The following is a 22155-nucleotide window of genomic DNA, read 5'->3' as shown; positions in this document are numbered from 1 at the left end:
TTGGGGCTTTGCTTTTGGGCATCCCTTATAACCTTTAAATTAGTGGTGAGGGCTGAGGGCTTCACTTCTCAGAGCATCTGGACGCAGAGTCTGAGAGTGAAACCCTAGCCACTCTCTTGTACTTTGATGATTGATTAATATAAAAAGAAATACCGAAAGGGGCGCCAGTCTTTGGGGCCAATATCTCTAGGCACGGGACTCCGCCGGGCCAGTGCAAATCTATTGTGATCTGTGAATTGTTTTGAAGTGGTTATTTGGTGCTATCGCGATTGATTCTTGACTTGGAGTGTCCAAGTCTGTTACAGTCATTCAACAGAATACTATGAGCTCTCAGTATCCTTTAAGCTCAAAGAGACATCAATGACTTTAGTATTGAAATCAAGGCATTTGTTGACAAAAGAGCGAAGTGACTCCCCTCTTGTGCATCCCACTGCACCAGATCTCCGGCCAAGCTGAATTCTGGGTTCCGTTTGGAATAGACTATGCTAAACCAAAAGCATCGAGGTAAAGTTTCACAATCTGAGGAGTATCTGCTAGGTCCTCCTCCATCCACTTCGCATCCAATGCAGGATAGTTCTTGAACTTAACCAAGAACCGCCTTCGGACTTTACCTTTATTCTTCGTATCCTTATTTGCCAAAATCTGTTCAGGAACAAGGATCTCCTCGTTTTCTTCCACTTCGGGTTGCTCATCAGGCTCCCCATCATCAGGCACATCATCCTTAAAAGGTTTCAAGAGACTCACATGAAATGCATTGTGAATCCTCCAAGTATCTGACAGTTTCAATCGGAAGGAGACATCATTTATCTTTCTAGTGATCTGGAAAGGTTCATAGTATCGCATACTGAGCTTTTGAAAAAGCCTCTCCTTTCCCTTTTTCTTTCTTAGGCGTGCCTTCTCAAAACGTAATCCTCCTTCAATTTCAAGTTGCGACGATGGCGATCCGTTTCCTTTTTCTGTCGTTCTTGAGACTTCTGCAAAGTCTCGTGAACCTTGGCAAAAAGCCGTATCTAAGTCTCACGTATATTCATCCGCTTCAAAAAATCTTATCTTTCGTGCTTAGGAAGGGTGGAACCTTCGCAGCACTTTCAACAATCTCAAATGGCGCCTTCCCCGTCGAAGAGTGTATCGTGTTATTGTAGGCAAATTCCACCAAAGGTAGGTACTTTTCGCATTGACTCTTCTGATCAGAGCTATAAGACTTCAATAAATCGAGAACCACTGAATTTGCAATCTCAGATTGCCCATCAGTCTGCGGGTGGAACGATGACAAGAACTGCAACCGCGTGCCAATGTTCTCCCAAATTGCCTTCCAAAACAAACTCGCAAATCTGGGGCCTCTGTCGGAGACAATCGTCTCAGACATGCCATGTAATTGGAAAATCATTGTGACCATTCTGTGTTCTCGGGAGATCAAAAATGAAATCCATTGCAATTACTTTTCCAGGGGCGGGTGGGTACGAGTAAAGGCTGTAACAATCCTTGTGCTTTATGCCTGTCAAACTTGACCTTCTGACATACTAAGCAACTGCGCACAATCTCTTCCACATCTTTTTTGAGTCTCGGCCAATAGAAGTATCTCTCTACCCCTTTCATGGTGGTAGCAATGCCGCAGTGACCCGTAAAAGGTGGACAGTGGCATTCAGTCATAACCTTTTTCCTCAACGGCTGTGTAACACACAACATGGTTTTTCTCATCAAGTAGCCTTCTCGAATGGAGTATCCTGCTACTGTCTCCCCATCCCGTATCCGTGTGAAAATATCTGCAAAATCTGTATCTGTGGCATACTGGTCGACCATATCCTCGAAGCTCCTATGATGTATCGCGGAAATAGCCAGAACCAACGGCTTTCGAGACAAAGCATCTGCCACTACATTCTTCTGTCCCTGCACATGGACAATTTGGAAGTGAAACTGTGACAAAATGTTCGCCCACCGCATCTGCTTTTCCGAAAGTTGCTTCTGTGACAAGAAGTAGCGCAAACTCTGATGGTCTGTAAAGACAGTAAAATCCGCTCCGAGCAGGTAATGCCGCCACTGAGTAAGAGCATGGATAACCGCCAAAAGCTCTTTCTCATAAATCTATGCTGTCATCTCCGGCCTAGAGAACAAACGGCTCTCGTAAGCAATGACATGGCCTTCTTGCATTAAGACCGCACCCAGACTATGACCACAAGCATCACAATATACTTCAAATGACTTCTGCAAGTCTCGGCAAAGTCAAAACTGGTCCCATAGTCAATTTCTCTTTCAATGTCTGAAAGGCAGTCACCTCTGTGGATCTCCACGAGAAAGGGACTCCTTTCTGTGTCAAGATATGCAAAGGGGAAGCAACCTCTGCAAACTTTCGTATGAACCGCCTGTAGTACGAACACAGTCCCAAGAAGCTTCTAACTTCATGGACATTCTTCAAATCGGGCCAATCACGTTAGTCTCTATCTTGGCCGGATCCATTTGCACTCCTGCTGCTGAGACAATGTCCCAAAAAGTGTATCTCTGGTAGGAAAAATTCACTTCTCTTTGCATTAATCACTAACTTGTGATCTCGTAATGCTTGAAAGACCTGAAGCAGATGATCTCTGTGTTCTGCCTCATTCTTGGAGAAAACAATAATGTCGTCAAAGAAAGTGTCAATAAATAGCCTTTACTTTCAAAAAATCCTGTCCATCATCCGGTTAAATGTCGCAAGAGCATTGGTTAAGCCAAAAGGCATCACCAAAAACTCAAATAACCCAAAAGTAGTTCGAAAGGCTGTCTTGTAGACGTCTCTCGGCGCGATTCGGATTTGATGATATCCACTCTTTAGGTCAATACTGCTAAAGCATGAGGATCCCTGTAACTTATCGAGTATATCATCGATCCCAGGAATCGGAAATCTGTTCTTGATGGTGATTTTGTTGAGAGCTCTATAATCGATGCACATTCTCCAAGATCCGTCTTTCTTCAAATCCAACAACAGTGGAGAGCAATACGGTGAAGTACTAGGTTGGACAAGACCCTTTTCCAAGAGGTCTTTCACTTGGTTCATAATCGTTTGATTCTGTACTTGGCTCACTCGGTAAGGTGGCCGGTTCGGTGACGTGCTTCCAGATATCATATCAATGGTATGATCTTCATGCCCTCTAAAAAGCAATCGGCATGAGTGTGGAGAAAAAAATCTTGGCGTTCTTTTGTTCAGGTCAAAACATATTCAACCTTTATCCATCGTTCAGTTCTCTCCCAAAAGAATGAGTAAAGAAACTGATGTTCATCAAGTACAATCTCTGAGCCCTTCATTTGTCAAAGTCGCTTTCTCGGCCCGGTAGTCAACCACGGCGTAGTTCTTGTGGTACCAAGGGATTCCGAGTAGAACATCACTCGCGTGCCATGATCATTGCAAACGAAGTTTGCCAATGCTCGGTGTAATGGCAACATCCCGTCCGGGTGCCAGTCGAACTATCCCCGCCTGTGGCGTCAGTCTGTCGGGCGTAATTCCAAATCGAGCCGCCAATTCCAAGTGAAAAGAAGTTGGCCTTGGCTCCTTCAAACGAGCTTCTTGATCCTTCACTTTACCCCAAAAAGCGGCAAAGTTTGTACTTTCATTCATTTGATCCGGTGCAGGTCCCACGCCATGTGGTACCAGTTCTGCTTTTCTATCTGCCTTTTCTGCCACGTTCCTCAGCTGCCCTCGAACTCTCAGGCCTGTCGTCGTCCTTATCATTCTGTTCTTTCGGTGCCTTTTTAGGGCACTTCGCGGAGATATGTCCATGTTCCATGCATCCAAAGCACTTCCCCTCTCTGATGAAGCGAGCTCTCTCCTTAGGAGTAAGCTTGGGTCGTGCATCCTTTTTCTCTGGGTTGATCTTTTTCTTTCTACTTTCATTCCTAGAAGTGTGTCTATTCAGCTTGTTGTGTCATGGCCTCATCTGTGGGGTAGGTCAGACTGCTAGAGTGAATGGCAAAGTCCCGCTTCGCATGACTCATCAACTCTAGTTGACTTCTGTTCCAAGCAGTGATCTCGGATCTCTGTAGGTAGACCCAAGGTAAACCGCTCAATCTGTTCTCTGAACGAGATCTTCTTGAATGAAGAGGCGGGTAGAAAAGAGCTTCAGAATCTCTCACAGTAAGCTTGTATTGTATCTTTCTTGGTCATTCGAAGATGGTTCCAAGCAACTCGTATATTTCGTTCATACTCTTGCGTCAACCAAGAAGAAATAAAAAGCTTCTTAAATTTCAGCCATTTAATTGGCGCAGTCTTGTTTAAAAGAAGCGTGGACCACCAAGTGCGAGCATTCCCCTTAAAGTAAGAGGCAGCTCTCCGAATCTTGGAGTGCTCTGAGTAGCGTTCTCCCGCGAAAGCGATGTCAAATTGTTGTATGCATGTGAGTATCCTGAAAAAGTATCAAATTTAATCGAGTGTCCACCTTCCTTAAACTCTCGGACTTTCTTGCTTTTATCTTCCAGAAAGTCATACTGGTTGGCTTTATAAAAATTCTTCTTGATCAGGCCTCATTAATTCATTTGTATCTATGCGTTACGACCTTTCTTGCGGATACATGCGATGGTGAAAGAGTGATAACAACACAAGATCATCAGTGGCGTTTATTTATGGTATGCAATCGAGGACGTTTGCGAAAACAAGAGGGGGGTATGTCACGAGGACGTGGCAACTGTTAACCATGTCAGGAGGACGTGGCAACTGCTAACCTAAGTTGTTGGTTTCTTTCCAATGATTTTTGTTTTATTTTTGAGACCCTCTTTTTGAAGTTGCAAATGATCAGACATTGTATGGCCAATGTGAACGGTAGTTTCACCCGCAGATGGGAAGTTGGTCGGCATTGGAATTCGTATAGTAAGATGATGTCTAGGCTTAGTTCAAGATCATGTAGGTCCCCCCGTCGCACTTTGCAAGTTGGTGGATACTAGGAAATGAACTCAATAAAGGCACAAAGCCAGGGTGGGGTCATCAAAGGAAAGTACTCGACAGTTGGGCCACATTGCATTTTTGGATGTGGTCCCAATGGGGATAGATGGTCAGAAGACCAGTGGGAGCCCAACGGAAGCATCTCCTAAAACTTAGGGAACTGCTATTTTGGGCCATGAAATCTGTTCGCGTCATTACCTTTGGAATGACAAGGGGAACATTTTAGAACTCTGCTGCAAAGTCAACTGGGCAACGAGTCGGGATATTTTTAAGCGGCAACCCCGAAACGAAAAGTTACTTGTAAATGTGCCAAGCGACACAATGTGGTGCACTTTCCTCTTGTAGAAATATGGGCGCTGGATTTTAAGCTGAGAGGAGCTTCATTTGCAGCTTGCCACAAGTTAACAGCTATTGACTGCAAGCTTTCCCTCTCATGTACAGTGTGGTGCAAGAAGTCATATCTTGCACACCCTACACTGCTCTCGCTTTGCCCTACGTGCAGTAATGTGATGCTCCACAAGAGGCCTCTTCATTTGACTCAAGTACAGCTGTGTGGTTACATGCGTTTTTGCTGAGGCAAGAGCCTCCCTGAGCAGGAACATGAGTAGCTGATTGCTGCTCCAAAAGCAGACACCGGTGAGGGTGATAACCTCACCGTACAGGTGTGATTTCCGCGCTGTATTTTGACTGTTTTTCAGCCATACAGACGCCAGAACCCCTGTGAATAGTGCCCCACTACTAGAGGGCAGTTCATGGACTGTTTAGGGCTGAAAACAGGGCAAAAACCAGTAAATACAACGTGCTGAATTTACTGTTTTTGGGCAGGAATCAGAGGGTTTATGCCAGTGGAAGTGGAAGTGAGTTCCAGCAGGCGAATTGGTTTCGGGCAAGTTTTGGGACTATTATGCTGTCGAAATTTTACCAAAACAGGTGGTATCTAGCTGGATACAGTTAAAGAATTCCCAGGACTCTACTTTGTAATTTACCCTTATAAGGTGCAGCGGAAGTGAATGTTGAACTTTGCTCAAGATGAGTGCTCCGAACTGTGCTCAAGGTTCCTTTTACTTATGGAAGGGAGAGCCTTCCGTTCCTTAATGAGAGAGTGCAATGGACACAAACAAAGTGAATGGACACTGTGCGTGAAGGTGCATGAGACTGAGAGATAGAGAGAGAAGAGAATACGACATCAGAGACGTAAAACCCTCCTCCAAGGGCCCTACTCTCGAGAATGGTCTACTATTGATTGCACAATCTGGTACAATGGCTGATGCGGCTAGGTCGATGTCGACGGTGTGGACGACGAGGATGAGGGCTATTTGCTATTGCGACTTGATGTGCAACAATGCTATCTATCGTGCTTGGGACTTGCTGAATCTACTGCTCTTCTGTTTGCTGAATTGGCCTTGTTGGAAAACGCTGATTTGACAGTGCAAACGCTGAAGTAGCTGCTGTTTGCTGCTACCAAAAACGCTGGTCTGGGCTGTACAAAAACGTTGTTTTCTGTGGCCTGAAAACGCTTGACAGCATGCACATAAATGCTGGTTATGGCTGGCTGAGAAACGCTAGTATGTTGGTGCTGAAATCGCCATGGTGCTGGTTGAAATCTGCTGCTTCAAAACGCCATCTTCTGGGATTGAAGTGCTGGTTCAAGGATCCAAAATCGCTGGCTTCTTAGGGTTGAAAACGCCGGCTTTTTAGGATTGAAAACGCCAGGCTATGGTGAGGGTCGTCTTGCTAAGAAGGGTCTCCAGAGGGCCTACTGCACTTGAGTGCCTGATGCTCTCCTTCTGTCAGATAGTGCTAGCTTTGGTTTGCTTATATATTATCTTAGCAAAATTGCCCTACCTAGTTCCCAACAAAAGTCACTTAATAAATAAGTGAAAAAATGTCAAAAATAGGGAAAATAGGTTTAATACACTAGAAAATTCCCTTGATGGATTCTTATGGATTTTGATGGGAATAATGATGATCATGCTGTGTGTAACCGGAGGATATGCATCTAATCTACGTGACTGGTCATGCACGGTTTGCGAACAGACTCACAAAAGTGCCAGATCACTTCCTATTCTAGACTGACTTGAGTGAACTGAACCTTGGTCATGCTGTAGCTTGTCCACGTACACGAAGCGTTAGATGTGTCACGTGACATCCCCTCCTTTTCAAAGTGAGGTACAGGTACCGAACTGTATGGCATCGAGGGAGATCATCAACAACATCCGGAATCCTCGAAAGGACTCTTCGCCGGTCCACTCTGAGGTGTGGGTCGCGCGATACTTGAATTTCATAAAGGTCTACAACGCTTTCTTCTTTGGGCCGCGCCGAAAGCGACACAAAGTCTTTTGTGGCTCCTTCAATGCTTCAACTTCGTCTAGATCATGCTGCTTCCTTCTTCAAGCATCTCCATGGCTGAAAATTCTTTCAACACAAAAACATGAACATATCTATTCTATGTAAAGTGACTGGAAAAAATCTTGTCTTCCTCAAAGACCGTGCATACAATGTAGATGAACAAAGAGACCGAGTGCCAAACCGTTCACCACACACATGCAAACAATGAGATCGAATCTTGTCGTGATGATCTAAATCAATCAACTGTGGCAAAACACAATGGAAATGCCCATGCTTGGTGCGTATACTTTCTTGTGCTCTTTCTACAATTGTGTCGTGCCAAGGAAGAGACATGGAATGTGACTTTCCTTGAATGCATACTTTTTAGCTTTTCATGAATAATCCGCATATATCCGTGCTCATTCATGAGTGAAACGTGCTCAACGTACAATATGTCATGCCTAGCAAAAGGGATCTCATAAAGACGCTGACTAAAATACAGGAAACGATCACGAATGAAACACTCGTACAATGCGTGCTGACTAATCATTTGAACACATAGTACTTCCTGTGGCGGTTCTTTGGACCTAGGCTCGAGAGCCAAGATCGGTTCTTCCTGAGGGGGTTCTTTGGACCTTGACTCGAGAGCCAAGATCGGTTCTTTGTGATTGATCGAATCTGCAATGAGGTTAGCTTCACTAGAAAAAGTATCAACTAACACATTATCCTTGTGAACAATCACATCATCTTCATTAAATCATCATGCTTGTGAGAAATCACATCTTGATCGTCATGCAAATCATCATGCTTGTGAGAAATCACATCTTGATCATCATGCAAATTATCATGCTCGTCATTCAAATCATCATGCAAATCCTGTGTGTCATGCTTTGGAGAAGAAGAGATTGAGAGAGTCTCCTTTTCCCGAATCTTTTCAATCTTCGCCTGCACATTAGAAATGAGAGATGGAGAATCAATAACTTGCTTGCGATCCAATTCTGTTTTTCTTTCTGCGTACTTGCGATCAAATTCTTTGGCCTCCAAGTGTAATTGCTCGCGCTCACGCTCCATGGCTGCCATTCTTGCTTCGTGCCACGTTGTCATCATGTCCATCATCGTCTTGCACCAAGCCTCCATAGGATCTGGTGCAATCCTTGGCGTAGATGGGGAAGGGGGAGGGTCAGAAAAACCTCCGGGTGGGGAAAATTCTTCTTCGCCTCTCTCATGCTCATCGCCTCCAAGCGAAGTATCCATTCCGCTTCGAGTGATGACCATCCACTGAAGTTGAGGGTTCTTAAGTCCATGAGGAACTTCCTTTCGCTTGCAATTTGTGTTAGAGAAGGATCTTCTCTTCACCCGAGTTCTGCTCTTTTCCGCGGGCGGACCCCTTAGCGGCCTTGCACTCACACCAAGGTTGCTTTTTCCCACCTTACGTCGATTGGCCGGCCGCTAAGTGCACGGTCCGCTCTCAATGAGTGAAAAGAAGCACAAGGGGAGGCTGGACAAGCCCTTCTTTCTTGGGATTCTTGTCATGCTTCAAAAACACGATTAGGAATCAATACGCCCAAGAGGACTTGGGTTACGTACGACCGCAACAAGCAAATTTTTTTTTATGGTTCTTGTGGTTCTTTCCTTAAGTGATACAGAACACTGCCGAAGCTCTGATACCAATGTAAGGTGCAACAGAAGTGAATGTTGAACTTTGCTCAAGATGAGTGCTCCGAACTGTGCTCAAGGTTCCTTTTACTTATGGAAGGGAGAGCCTTTCGTTCCTTAATGAGAGAGTGCAATGGACACAAACAAAGTGAATGGACATTGTGCGTGAAGGTGCATGAGACTGAGAGATAGAGAGAGAAGAGAATACGACACCAGAGACGTAAAACCCTCCTCCAAGGGCCCTACTCTCGAGAATGGTCTACTATTGATTGCACAATCTGGTACAATGGCTGATGCAAATCTAATGGCTAGGTCGATGTCGACGGTGTGGACGACGAGGATGAGGGCTATCTGCTATTGCGACTTGATGTGCAACAATGCTATCTATTGTGCTTGGGACTTGCTGAATCTACTGCTCTTCTGTCTGCTGAATTTGCCTTGTTGGAAAACACTGATTTGACAGTGCAAACGCTGAAGTAGCTGCTGTCTGCTGCTACCAAAAACGCTGGTCTGGGCTGTGCAAAAACGCTGCTTTTTGTGGCCTGAAAACGCCAGACAGCCTGCACAAAAACGCTGGTTAGGCTGAAAAACGCTAGTATGTTGGTGCTGAAATCACCATGGTGCTGGCTGAAATCTGCTGCTTCAAAACGCTATCTTCTGGGGCTGAAGTGCTGGTTCAAGGATCCAAAATTGCTGGTTTGTTAGGGCTGAAAATGCTGGCTTTTTAGGATTGAAAACGGCAGGCTATGGTGAGGGTCGTCTTGTTGAGAAGGGTCTCCAGAGGGCCTACTGCACTTGAGTGCCTGATGCTCTCCTTCTTCTTCTGCCATATAGTGCTAGCTTTGGTTTGCTTATATATTATCTTAGCAAAATTGCCCTACCTAGTTCCCAACAAAAGTCACTTAATAAATAAGTGAAAAAATGTCAAAAATAGAGAAAATAGGTTTAATGCATTGGAAAATTCCCCTGATGGATTCTGATGGGAATATTGATGATTATGCTGTGTGCAACCGGAGGATATGCATCTAATCTACGTGACTGGTCATGCACGGTCTGCGAACAAACTCACAAAAGTGCCAGATCACTTCCTATTCTAGACTGACTTGACTGAACTGAACCCTGGTCATTCTGTAGCTTGTCCACGTACACATAGGGTTAGATGTGTCACGTGACAACCCTCTTAAAGTATAAAGAAATACCGAAAGGGGTGCCAATTTGGGGCCTACAGGTTGTCGGTGTCTGCTAGGAGCATTCTAGCTTCCGAGCCGTGTGTGTGCTTTAAGTGTTAATTCCCGTCGCAAGTCCCCTTTGCAAAGTACTGTGTGTGTGTTTGTGTGTGTCTAAAGTAAAGTAAAGAATTTCGGGTGAAAGCCAAAGCCTACCGCCCCATGGGCCAGTTTCAATGCAGGTGATCACAGCTTTAATCGAAAGCTTGCCTTCTCCATTGTCTCATGTAGCACGATGATCTGCTCTCGTGCATCTCTCTCCCATTTGCACATATGGTAATGCCCCTCTAGTTGGGCTTCTCATATGACCATGTACAGTTCTGGGGGTTTTATGCGTGTTTGCAAAGGCAAGAGCCTTCTATACAGGAACCAAATTAGCTAATTGCTAATCCCCCATAGGTATGCTTAGTTCCATTGCGAAGGATTGTGAAAATGGAGAATTTTTTCGTTGAAAACTCGATTCAAAGGGGAACTGTTTCATTGCGTGCAGGAGCACTTGAGACACGCGTAGCTGTGTTCTCTCCGCTCAAAACGATCCAAATCAGAAAATTACAGCTTGCTGTGTTTTTTTGCAGGTTCAGGGTTTTGCACCCAAACTGCAAGAGATCACCAGTGGAGCCTCGGGAAGGCCTTGGGATGCTTAGGCAGGGCTTTGGGCACTGGACAATACAAAACAGGGAATTACAGCATGCTGAAATTGACCTGCAGCTCATCGGAAAGCTTCCAGAATGCGAGGGAAAGTGTTGTAGACATGTACTTTTGACCTACAAGGGTTTTGGCATCGTTATCTTGCCAAATTGGGTCAAAAACCTGCAATTACAGTCAGAACAGGTTTGGACAGCTTGGTGAGAGTTAGGTGAAAGCGTACGGATCGTTTGTTTGCAATAAGAATAAAGAAATACGGAAAGGGTGCCAGTCTTTGGGGCCTTCAAGGTGTCGCTGTCTACTTGGAGGCACTCTAGCTACCAAACCATGGTTTGTTTGAAGTGTTGAATTCCAATCATAAGTTTATTCGTGAAGCTCCTTTGTGTCATAAAGATAACAGTGTAAAGATCGGGTGAGAGCTAAAGTCTATTGCCCTTTAGCGAGTCTACGGGCCGGTTTCTTGGTTCTATTGTGGGACAAAATTGCTTTTTCCTCAAGAAGTGAGCCTTGGTTTGTTTGGGGCGAAGACACAAAGCACATGAACTTGGAATTTCACTATGGATGACAGGATAAATGACACCAAAGAAGACGGTTCCCCCTTATAGGACAGACAGGTTGTTCCTCTAGCGTTCGAGGTTGGCGACCACTGTCTGTACCTTTTGTTGATGTGAATGCTCCACAAGGTCAAGGATTTATGAGTGGGCAACTAGACGAGGATGCGTTCAGGACACAGTTGGTTGCTGTTGTGAATGTGTTCTCTCGATTGGTGCAGAATCCTAGATTTATGGAATTTTTGCAAGCTCCACTAGTGTCATAGCAAACAAGGAAACTTTCTCATGCAGTAGAGCCCGTTGAGGCTCAAGCCCAGGTCCCTTATGCGTCCCAACAGGGTAGGGAGCACTCGCATGTTCCGGAGTCAGTTGGGGCTCCAAGGCAACCTTTCTCTGTCCACAAATACGTGGCTAGGACGCCAATTCCAAAGGCTATACCAGTTCAGCCAGCCACCTTTCCTAGTCCAAATGTTGGTTTAAATGGATAGGAGACCTATTTCTTGGCTATGCATTAGTTATTTCCACCACCCACGGTACATTCTGTGTTTCAGAGCATGGTTGGTTGTGCGCTTGGAAACCAGCAGTACATGCAAGGAACAGTCTTTGGGTGTATGCAAGGCATGATGCCAAACCCATGTATGGTAATACTGGCATGCAACAAGGGTTTCAGTGCACTCAAGGCTAGTTTGGGGTGCCGTAGGTCACTTTTGGTACGGCTGGTTTTTCCGACCAGCAAGCAAATTTTTATTCTTATTGCAAAAACCGAACACTTTCACCTAACTCTCACTAAGGTGCCCAAGCCTGTCCATGGCTGTAATTGCAGGTTTTTGTCCCAATTTCGCCAGCATAATGGCGCAAAACCCTTGTAGGTCAAAAGTACACGTCAATGACACTTTCCCTTTGCGGTTTGGAAGCTTTCCAGTGAGCTGCAGGTCAATTCCAGAGTGTTGTAATTCCTTGTTTTGTCACTTTCAGATGCCCAAATCCTTGTTTACACATCCCAAGGCTCCCATGGCATTGCCGTGCAGTTTAGGTGCGAAACCCTAAACCTGCAAAAAAACACAGCAGGCTGTAATTCTCTGTTTTGGATCGTTTTGGGTATAGCAAGCACGCCTACGCGTGTCTCAGGTGCTCCCGCACGCAATGGGACAGTTCCCCTTCGAAATGGACGAGTTTTCACGCGAGAAAACTCTTCGTTTTCGCAACCCTCACGATGGAATTGTGCGTACCTGTGGGGGATTAGCAATTAGCTAATCCGATTCTTGTACAGAAGGCTCTTGCCTTGGCAAACGTGCATAAAACCCCTAGAGCTGTACATGGTCATCTGAGGAGCCCAACTAGTGGGGCATTACCATATGTGAGATGCACGAGAGCAAATCATCGCGCTACATAGAGCAAGGGAGAAGGCAAGCTTTCCATTAAAGCTTCATTACTTGCACCAACTACTCACACACAGTGTAGTCACTCAACTTACAAAAATCAGCCCCTCATTTTGGGGCGCCCCCTCTTCGTGCAGATTGGGAAAGCTGCTCTGGAGCCGCCGTGTGTCCAATTTGCCTTTTTAGAATTAATTCATAGTATCCAGTGCCCACCGACTTATAAATATAGCGAGGGGGCCTAAATGACTTTGAGCTGAGCCTAGACACTCGTTTACTCCTCGGATGCCAGTGCTCGTGGCGACAAAAGGCCTTCCTGTCTGTGGGTGGAACTCTCGACCGTCGGCCGTTTCACACTGGCCATACAATGTCCGGCCATTTGCAGCTTCAGAAAGAGGGTCCCAAAAATTAAATAAAAATCATCGAAAAGAAACCAACAACTAAGGTTAGCAGTTGCCACGTCCTCGTGACAGTAATTAGCAGTTGCCACGTCCTCATGACAATATTCAAAATTTACCAACATCAATAAATATTTTGTTTGACCGAGGCTGTCATCTTATATGGGAGGGAACTTCACGATCGTGACATGTCACTACAAAACTAATTTGGCTGTCAGTTATTGCAGATATGACAACAATTTTTGAGGACACGACTCCTCATGCAATGGATGCAACTCTACATTGAATGGCTGTGCCTATATGCCAAATGGATGCAACTGTGTTGTTAGGTGCAGCGGAATGAATGTTTGCGCTTTGCTCAAGATGAGTGCTCCGAACTGTGCTCAAGGTTCTTTTTGTTCTTATGGAAGGAAGAGCCTTCCGTTAATGAGAGTGCAATGAACACAAACAAAGAGAACGGACATTGTGCGTGAAAGTGTATGAGACTAAGAGATAGAGAAGAGCATACGACACCAGAGACGTTGTAAAACCCTCCTCCGAAGGCCCCATTCTCTATGGCGAGAGCGGTCAACTTATGATTGCATAAATCTCTACAATGGTTGGACTTGCCGACGATGGCGACGATGAGGACGACGACGAGACGGCTGAAATCTGAAACTCCTGAAATCTGCAAATCTTCTATCTGCTGAATTCTGACTCTATGTCGGTGACGATGTCGATGGCGACGATGCGACGATGACGCGCTGAAATCTGCGTTTTCCGGGCTGAAACTGTAAACCTTGCGGAAACTGACCGTGTGGCGAGGAACTGCTGCAGAAAGGTGAGATCTGCGAGGTTCGGGGGTTCTTTTGCGGTGTCTAAAGGCTGAAAACTGAAAACGCTGGTGTTTCTTGAGGTTCTTCGCGGAGATCTACAAAAACGTTGGGGTATGATGCAGATGCAAAAACGCTAGGGCTGAAAATTTGCTGCTGTCGCCGGTTGTTCTGCAAATGCAAAACGCTAGGCTGATCTGCTGTGTCGTGTTGATGCTGGGCTTATCTGCTGTGCACAAATCGCCAAGGCTGGTCTTGTAGATGAAAAACGCTAGGGCTGTCTTGTTGATGCTGAAAACGCTAGGCCTCTTGGGTTCTGCTGAGAAGTTGCTTGTTGAGCGAGTGCTCCTGCTGCCTCTTCTGCCAGAAAGTGCTAACTTTGATTTGCTTATATATTAACTTAGCAAAATTGCCCTACCTACTTTTTAACAAGTCACTTAAAAATAATAAGTGAAAAATGTCAAAAATAGGGAAAATAAGTTTAATGCACTGGAAAATTCGCCTAATGGATTCTGATGGGAATGCTTATAATCATGCTGTGTGCAATCGGAGGATATGCATTTAATCTAAGTGATTGGTCATGCACAGTCTGCGAACAGACTCACAAAAGTGCGAGGTCACTTCCTGTTCTAGATTGACTTGACTGAACTAAACCATGATCATGCTGTAGCTTGTCCACGGACACATAGGGTTGGATGTGTCACGTGACATCCCCTCCTTTTCAAAGTGAGGTATTGGTACCGAACTGTATGGCGTCGAGGGAGATCGCCAATAGCATCCGGAATCCTGGAAGGGACTCTTCATCGGCCCACTCCGATGTGTGGGTCGTGCGGTACTTGAACTTCATAAAGGTCTGCAAAGTCTTCTTCTTTGGGCCGCGCCGAAAGCGACACAAAGTCTTTTGTGGCTCCTTCAATGCTTCAACTTCGTCGAGAGTCATGCTTCTTTCTTCTTCAAGAATCTCCATGGCTGAAAATTCTTGAAAGCATTTCCAACACAAAACCACGAACATACCTATTCCATGTAAAGTGAGTGGAAAAAATCTCGTCTTCCTCAAAGACTGTGCATGCAATGTAGATGAACAAAGAGACGGAGTGCCAAACCATTCACCACACACACGCAAACAATGAGATCGAATCTTTCTCTTCTGATCTAAAGCAATCAACTATAGCAATTCACAACGGAAATGCCCATGCTTGGTGCTCGTATTTTCATGTGCTCTTGCTACAACTGTGTCATGCCAAGGAAGAGACATGGAATGTGACGTCCTTGAATGCATACTTTTCAGCTTTTCATGAACAATCCACATACATTTGTGCTCATTCATGAGTGAAACGTGCTCAACGTACAATATGTCATGCCTAATAAAAGGGATTACATATAGACGCTGACGAAAATACAGGAAACGATCACGAATGAAACACTCGTACAATGCGTGCGTACTAATCATGCGAACACATAATACTTCCTGTGAGGGTTCTTTGGACCTAGGCTCGAGAGACAAGATCGGTTCTGCCTGAATGATCGAATCGTCCTGTGGGGGTTCTTTGGACCTCGACTCGAAAGCCAAGATCGGTTCTTCGTGATTGATCGAATCTACAACGAGGTTAGCTTCGCTAGAAAAAGCATCCACTAACACATCATCCTTGTGAACAATCTCATCATCTTCATGCAAATCATCATGCTTGTCATTGTCATCCAAATCATTATGCAAATCATTGGCATCCAAATCATCATGCTTATCATTGTCATTCAAATCATCATGCAAATCATTATCATTCAATTCATCATGCGTCTCATAATCATGCAAATCTTGTGTATCATACTTTGGAGAAGAAAAGACTGAGAGAGTCTCCTTTTCCGGTTTGTGTGCAAAGTGCGCCTGCACTTGAGAAAAGAGTCGTAACATCTCTTTCATGTGTCAAGCGCTCTGTTCGGCCGCCAAGCGCGCTCGCTCACGCTCACGCTCCAAGTCGGCCTTTCTTTCTTCTTCTCTTTTTGCTTTTCTTACTTTGGCTTCCAAGCGGGCTTGCTCGCTCGCACGGGCGATGACTGCCATTCTTTCTTGGTACTTACGCTCGATGGCTGCGATTCTTTCTTCGCTTTCTAACTTCCTGTCCATCATCCTCTTGTCGTTCGAAAGCCTCCATAGGAGTTAGTGCAATCCTTGTCGTAGATGGGAAAGGGGGAGGGTCGGAAAAGCCTCCTGGTGGGGAAAATTCTTCTTCGCCTCTCTCATGCTCATCACCTCCAAGCGAAGTATCCATTCGGCTTCGAGTGATGACCATTCTGAAGTCGTGGGTTCTTGTGGTCTTGGGTTCTTAAGTTCACGAAGAACTTGGGTTCTTGGGGGTCTTGGGTTCTTGAGGTTCTTGCGGGTCTTGAGGTTTTCTTTTGCTTGCAAACCGTGTTTGAGAAGGATCTTCTCTTCACTCGAGTTCTACTCTTTTCTGCAAGCGCACCCCTTGGCAGCCTTGCGCTCACACCAAGGTTGCTTTTTCCCACCTCATGTCGATTGGCCGGATGCTAAGTGCACGGTCCGCTCTCAATGAGTGAAAAGAGACACAAGGGGAGGCTGGACAAGCCCTTCTTTCTTGGGATTCCTGTCACTCTTCAAAAACACGATTAGGAATCGACACGCTCAAGCGAACTTGGGTTCGTGCGACCTCAACAAACAAAAAAAAATTTCTTGTGATTCTTGTGGTTCTTTCCTTGAGTGATACAGAACATTGTCAAAGCTCTGATACCAATGTTAGGTGCAGCGGAATGAATGTTTACGCTTTGCTCAAGATGAGTGCTCCGAACTGTGCTCAAGGTTCCTTTTGTTCTTATGGAAGGAAGAGCCTTCCGTTCTTAATGAGAGAGTGCAATGAACACAAACAAAGAGAACGGACACTGTGCGTGAAAGTGTATGAGACTGAGAGATAGAGAAGAGCATACGACACTAGAGACGTTGTAAAACCCTCTTCCGAAGGGCCCACTCTCTATGGCGAGAGCGGTCAACTTATGATTGCATAAATCTCTACAATGGTTGGACTTGCCGACGATGTCGACGACGAGGCGAGCTGAAATCTGGAAACTCTAAGGGCTGAAATCTGCAAATCTTCTATCTGCTGAATTTTGACTCTATGTCGGTGACGATGTCGATGGCGACGATGCAACGATAACGCGCTGAAATCTGCGTTTTCCGGGCTGAAACTATAAACCTTGCGGAAACTAACCGTGCGGTGAGGAACTGCTGCAGAAAGGTGAGATCTGCGAGGTTCGGGGGTTCTTCTGCGGTGTCTAAAGGCTGAAAACATAAAATGCTGGTGTTTTTTGAGGTTCCTCGTGGAGATCTACAAGAACGCTGGGGTATGATGCAGATGCAAAAACGCTAGGGCTGAAAATCTGCTGTTGTTGCCGGTTGTTCTGCAAATGCAAAACGCTAGGCTGATCTGCTGTGTCGTGCTGACGCCGGGCTGATCTGCTGTGCACAAATCGCCAAGGCTGGTCTTGTAGATGAAAAACGCTAGGGCTGTCGTGCTGATGCAGAAAACGCTAGGCCTCTTGGGTTCTACTGAGAAGTCTCCCGTTGAGCGAGTGCTCCTGCTACCTCTTTTGTCAGAAAGTGCTAACTCTGGATTGCTTATATATTAACTTAGCAAAATTGCCCTACCTACTTTTCAACAAGTCACTTAAAATAATAAGTGAAAAATGTCAAAAATAGGGAAAATAGGTTTAATGCACTGGAAAATTTCCTTGATGGATTCTGATGGGAATGCTTATGATCATGCTGTGTGCAACCGGAGGATATGCATCTAATCTAAGTGACTGGTCATGCACGGTCTGCGAACAGACTCACAAAAGTGCCAGATCACTTCCTATTCTAGACTTGGCTGAACTGAACCCTGATCATGCTGTAGCTTGTCCACGGACACATAGGGTTGGATGTGTCACGTGACATGTGTATAGATGGATATATCCTTTTATTGTAATTATTTGTCTCCAATATAAGGAGCCCTTGAATCACTCTTTCAATCTATTTAGTCAATCTTGTCTTTTGCAGTATGTCGAAGCTCTTATCAGTCATGTTTAAGTCTCAGTCTAGTCTTAAGACTAGGTACTGAGTGATTAGTAACAATAGTCCTCAGATTATTGTTTTTACTTAACCCCGTTTCTTTTTCAATGTTTGCTGCTGGACTTTCTTATTTAAACAGAAAGTGCGAGTCATAAACTCATGTTAGCCATCCACAAAATCATATATCTTGTCAGCTCTTGTTGATTACGTATGTCCGAATACATTAACTACAGAGAATATTTTGTAGCATATCAATGAGGCAATTATGGATTTAAGTTTGTTCTTCTAGGAACAAGCTATGAAGGAAAATCTCGTCTTAGAGAACACGACCATGCCAAATACATACACCTCGTTGAGAGTGAAAATGAGCATTTTCCCACAAAAGAAGAAAAAGCATATAGACATGAAATTTATTGTTTAGTCCGATTGTAAGATATTTCTTTGGTTGTCAGGATTTTGGGGCTTTCTGAAGGTCGATCTGCAAAAACATGGGTGGATTTCAATATCTATGGGCATCAGGTAGGTTTCTGCCTTTATGCATCCTTGTTCATGCTAAGGCAATGCTAAGCTTTACCATATGGAATATCTGTCTAGAATAAAACAATGCTACCCGAGTTATTTGGGTAGGCACTGAATTGGCAGCTAGCTTTTTCTTGAGGCCTTTTTTATTCCTGCAAACCTACATGGTGTACTAATATTCAACTGACTTCAAGTAAGTCAGGAGGGTCAAAGTGATTTCTACACCCCTGGTGATCAATCAGCAAAGTGTTGATGTTGTATCTTTTTTTGTCTTGCATTAAGCCATTGGCGTGTGGATTTGTGTTGGTTTCATCGTGATTTGAGGTGCTCTTTCCTTGTGATTATAGACACATCTACCTATTGCGTTCATTTTTAACACTAGTATTCCAGTTACTTTACCACCAACTGCAGGTTTTATTTCAGAAGTTCTATTTCTCTTGACCTTTCAATGTGATCACCACCCTGAGTTTGCTAGTTTTTTGGTTCAATGAAAAAGCTATGTGTATCTGAAGGGATGAGTTTCTGTTAGATAGTAACATAAATAAAGTATTTTGCTGGTTTTACACATGAATTAATGTGCTGTTGCCACCTTGTGCAGTTGGTTTGTCATCATGTAGCAAACTACAATGCAGAGAGCTCAGCAAATTCTGTAGGTATGTGCTTAAAACAACAGTATCTCAATAAAAAGTCTTGCCCACAAGAAGAAGTAGGTGAGGATTTATAATTGGTAAGCTATTTACGAATCAGAGCTTGACTCCAATTTAACGTTGCTTTTAGTAAGAGGAATCATTTGAGCAAGCTATACATTCGATACTTTTCAATCAATAACAACTTTTGAATAGAGTTTGACATGATCACAAGCATTTTGTGTGGTGCAGCTTGATTCAAAGCAAAACGGAACTACTTTTCCAATCCTCTCTCATCTTGATTAGTACACGAAAGACAATTAGTAAACCACATTGTAGCATAGAGGATCATTTGGGCTTGATAAAACCACATTGATAAAGCCTCTCCTTTCCCTTCATTGTGCTGAGGGTAGTACAATCATGCCATATGCAAAGTATAATTGAGCTGCATGGGTGGGTATGGTATGAAGGGTCCATAGAGTATGGTAACGGGATCCGCAAAGGCATGAGCTCGCCTCTCCTCAATAGATTTGTAGTAATGCATCTGGATCTTTTGGATCTCTCTATGGTTTAGCCGTGATGCTGTGTATCCATGAGCGCTTGGGCGTTGATGGGCCTGTATCCTCTTTGTCTGCTGCAAGGTAACTCCTCTCCGTGGAGTGACCTGTCGAAGAAATTCGTGAGCAGTGTCTGTCTGCCATCCCTTGTGGGGGGGGGAAGGTGTGTAGTAATGACTCTCTGTGCTGCTGTATCTCAAGGAGAAAGAGGCCAAACTGTTGCTGGTCTCAGTCTCTAGTATCTGGCGTAGGCTGTGACGTTCATGTCGATGACGATCAACAACCCTTTTTTACTTTGCCCGAGTCTTCTCCAAGGCAAGCTCAATTTTTCTATACATTTCATCCGTATTTTCTACATATCGATCTGCTTCAAAAATCTTATTCTTTGTGTGCAAAGTGGGAGGAACTTTTTTGCCACCACCAACAATTTCAAAAGATGCCTTGCCTGTTGATGAATGCACCGTATTGTTGTATGCAAACTCAAGCATGGGTAAATATTGTTCCCACTTGCCCTTATTGTTTGACACATACCATTTAAGGAGATCTAAGGCAGTATTTTTAGCCTCTTCTGATTGTCCATCAGTTTACGGATGCAATGAGGATGAAAACTTTTAAGCGTAATGCTGATGCTTTCAAACAAGCTTCTCCAAAACAGGCTCGTCATGCGAGGATCACGATCACTAACAATTGGCTGTGGCATTCCATGGTACTTACACACAATGTACATGAACAATCGTGGCATTTGATCATCTTCTTCCTAACTGGAATAAAATGGGCTTGTTTGCTGAACCTGCAAGTAATGGTCCATATACCATTATTCCTTGTCAATGTTCTTGAAAGATCAAAGATAAAATCCATAGCAATACTTTCCCATGGCTTACCTGGAATAGGCAGTGGTTGTAACAACCCTCGTGCTTTTTGCGTGTCAAACTTGGACCTTTTGCCAAATTATGTGTCACAAAGTGATGACGTGGCTACCCAGAGCAGAAACCTTAGAAACCCTAAAACCTGCAAACCCTAATTTCTGCCAGAAGCCCTAATTTGCAGAAACCCTAATTTCTGCCAGATGCCCTAATTTGCAGAAACCCTAATTTCTGGAAACCCTAACCCTAATTGCTGGCTGAAACCCTAAATCTGGTGGCAGATATGCCACGTGGCAGTAGTACGGATTTCCGGATTTTACGGCACAGAAATCCAAGATTTGGGCGACGCAATTTGGCAGAGAGAGTGAGAGAGAGAATCCATTGCTTTATTTTAAAAGCCCTATAGAGGGTTTGAGAGAGATAAATTTTGCTTTTGGTTTTGAAAGCTTTTAGGGCTCTGCTTTTGGGCATCCCTTGTAATCTTTAGATACATGGTTTAGGGCTCACTCCGCAGAGCATCTGGACGTAGAGTCTGAGAGTGAAACCCTAACCGCTCTCTTGTACTTTGACATTGATTAATACATAAAGAAATACCGAAAGGGGCGCCAGTCTTTGGGGGCAATATCTCTAGGCACGGAACTCCGCCGGGCCAGTGCAAGTCTATTGTGATCTGTGAATTGTTTTGAAGTGGTTATTTGGTGCTGTCGTGATTGATTCTTGACTTGGAGTGTCCAAGTCTATTACAGCGGTATCAGAGCATGGCCGATTTCTCTTCTACGGGAAATCCGATCCCCAAATTTTTTTCTGCGGCGCCTATGGCTTCACGCAAGGATCAGTCGACTCCCTCTGCATCTGGAGATGCGGGCAGGGATCACAACGAAGATTCCGGTAGAGTATGGCCCGCCTCGGCCTACTCAGGCGGAGCGACGAGAGATGGAGTGTCGTCAATTGATCGGCGATGCAACAAAATTATGCTCAATTTTGCGAAGGACCCAAAATTTGCAAAATATATGAGCGAGACTTCTTTTCAGGAAGTGCACGAGCAGTGGCAGAAAACCACAACACCACCCCTGAAACCCGCTCTCAAGAAACCTTTTGCTCACAAGAAATATTCAGAGAAGAAATTAGAAGAGGTGGTTGATGCACGGATTGCTCAACTTTTTGACGCGCAAAAGAAAGCCAAAAAGCACGGCAAAAAGTAGAAGAAGGGCACTGACTTCCTGGGTTATTTGGGTCATCAGTCGACATTTGCCAAAGCAAAGAAACAGAAGAAGCGTGTTCACTTTGAAGGAGTACCCAGTTCTTCTTCTTCTTCTTCTTCTTTTGACAGTTCTTCTAGCTCTTCAGATTCGAGCAAAGAAGACAGAAAAGATAAAAAGCGAAGCAAGAAACAACGCTTCGGAAAGGGCAAGGAAAAGGCAAAAAAGTCTAAATTTCGCCTAGTGATTGACAGTTCTACTGAGGACTCGTCTATAGACAGTTCTGACTCCGATGACGGAAGCTTTTATGCAAACAAGAAGAATTTTTATGAAGCCAACCAGTATGACTTTCTGGAAGATAAAAGCAAGAAAGTTCGAGAGATTAAGGAAGGTGGACAGTCAATCAAATTTGATACTTTTTCAGGATACTCAGATG

General features: G+C 44.5%; 1 protein-coding gene across 6 annotated transcripts in view; it reads left to right on the top strand.

The window, feature by feature from the left end:
- Window positions 1-22155, top strand: part of LOC147420774 (uncharacterized) — an 87819-nt gene that overhangs the window by 8783 nt on the left and 56881 nt on the right. For all 6 annotated transcript variants that reach the window (XR_015186950.1, XR_015186951.1, XR_015186949.1 and 3 more), the window contains exons 3-4: window positions 18408-18474; window positions 19073-19127. Coding sequence is in view for 3 of the 6 variants with exons in the window: in XM_086504298.1 (XP_086360424.1) it covers window positions 18408-18474; window positions 19073-19127 (122 nt within the window). In the remaining 3 variants the exon portion in view is untranslated. The remainder of the gene's footprint in view (window positions 1-18407; window positions 18475-19072; window positions 19128-22155) is intronic.

The sequence above is a fragment of the Adiantum capillus-veneris genome, chromosome 28 (assembly GCF_014529385.1).
Source record: "Adiantum capillus-veneris isolate H3 chromosome 28, ASM1452938v2, whole genome shotgun sequence".
In the NCBI taxonomy this organism is placed as follows: Eukaryota; Viridiplantae; Streptophyta; class Polypodiopsida; order Polypodiales; family Pteridaceae; genus Adiantum; species Adiantum capillus-veneris.
Note: the sequence above shows the minus strand (reverse complement) of the source record. Positions and strands in the feature narration are given on the sequence as shown.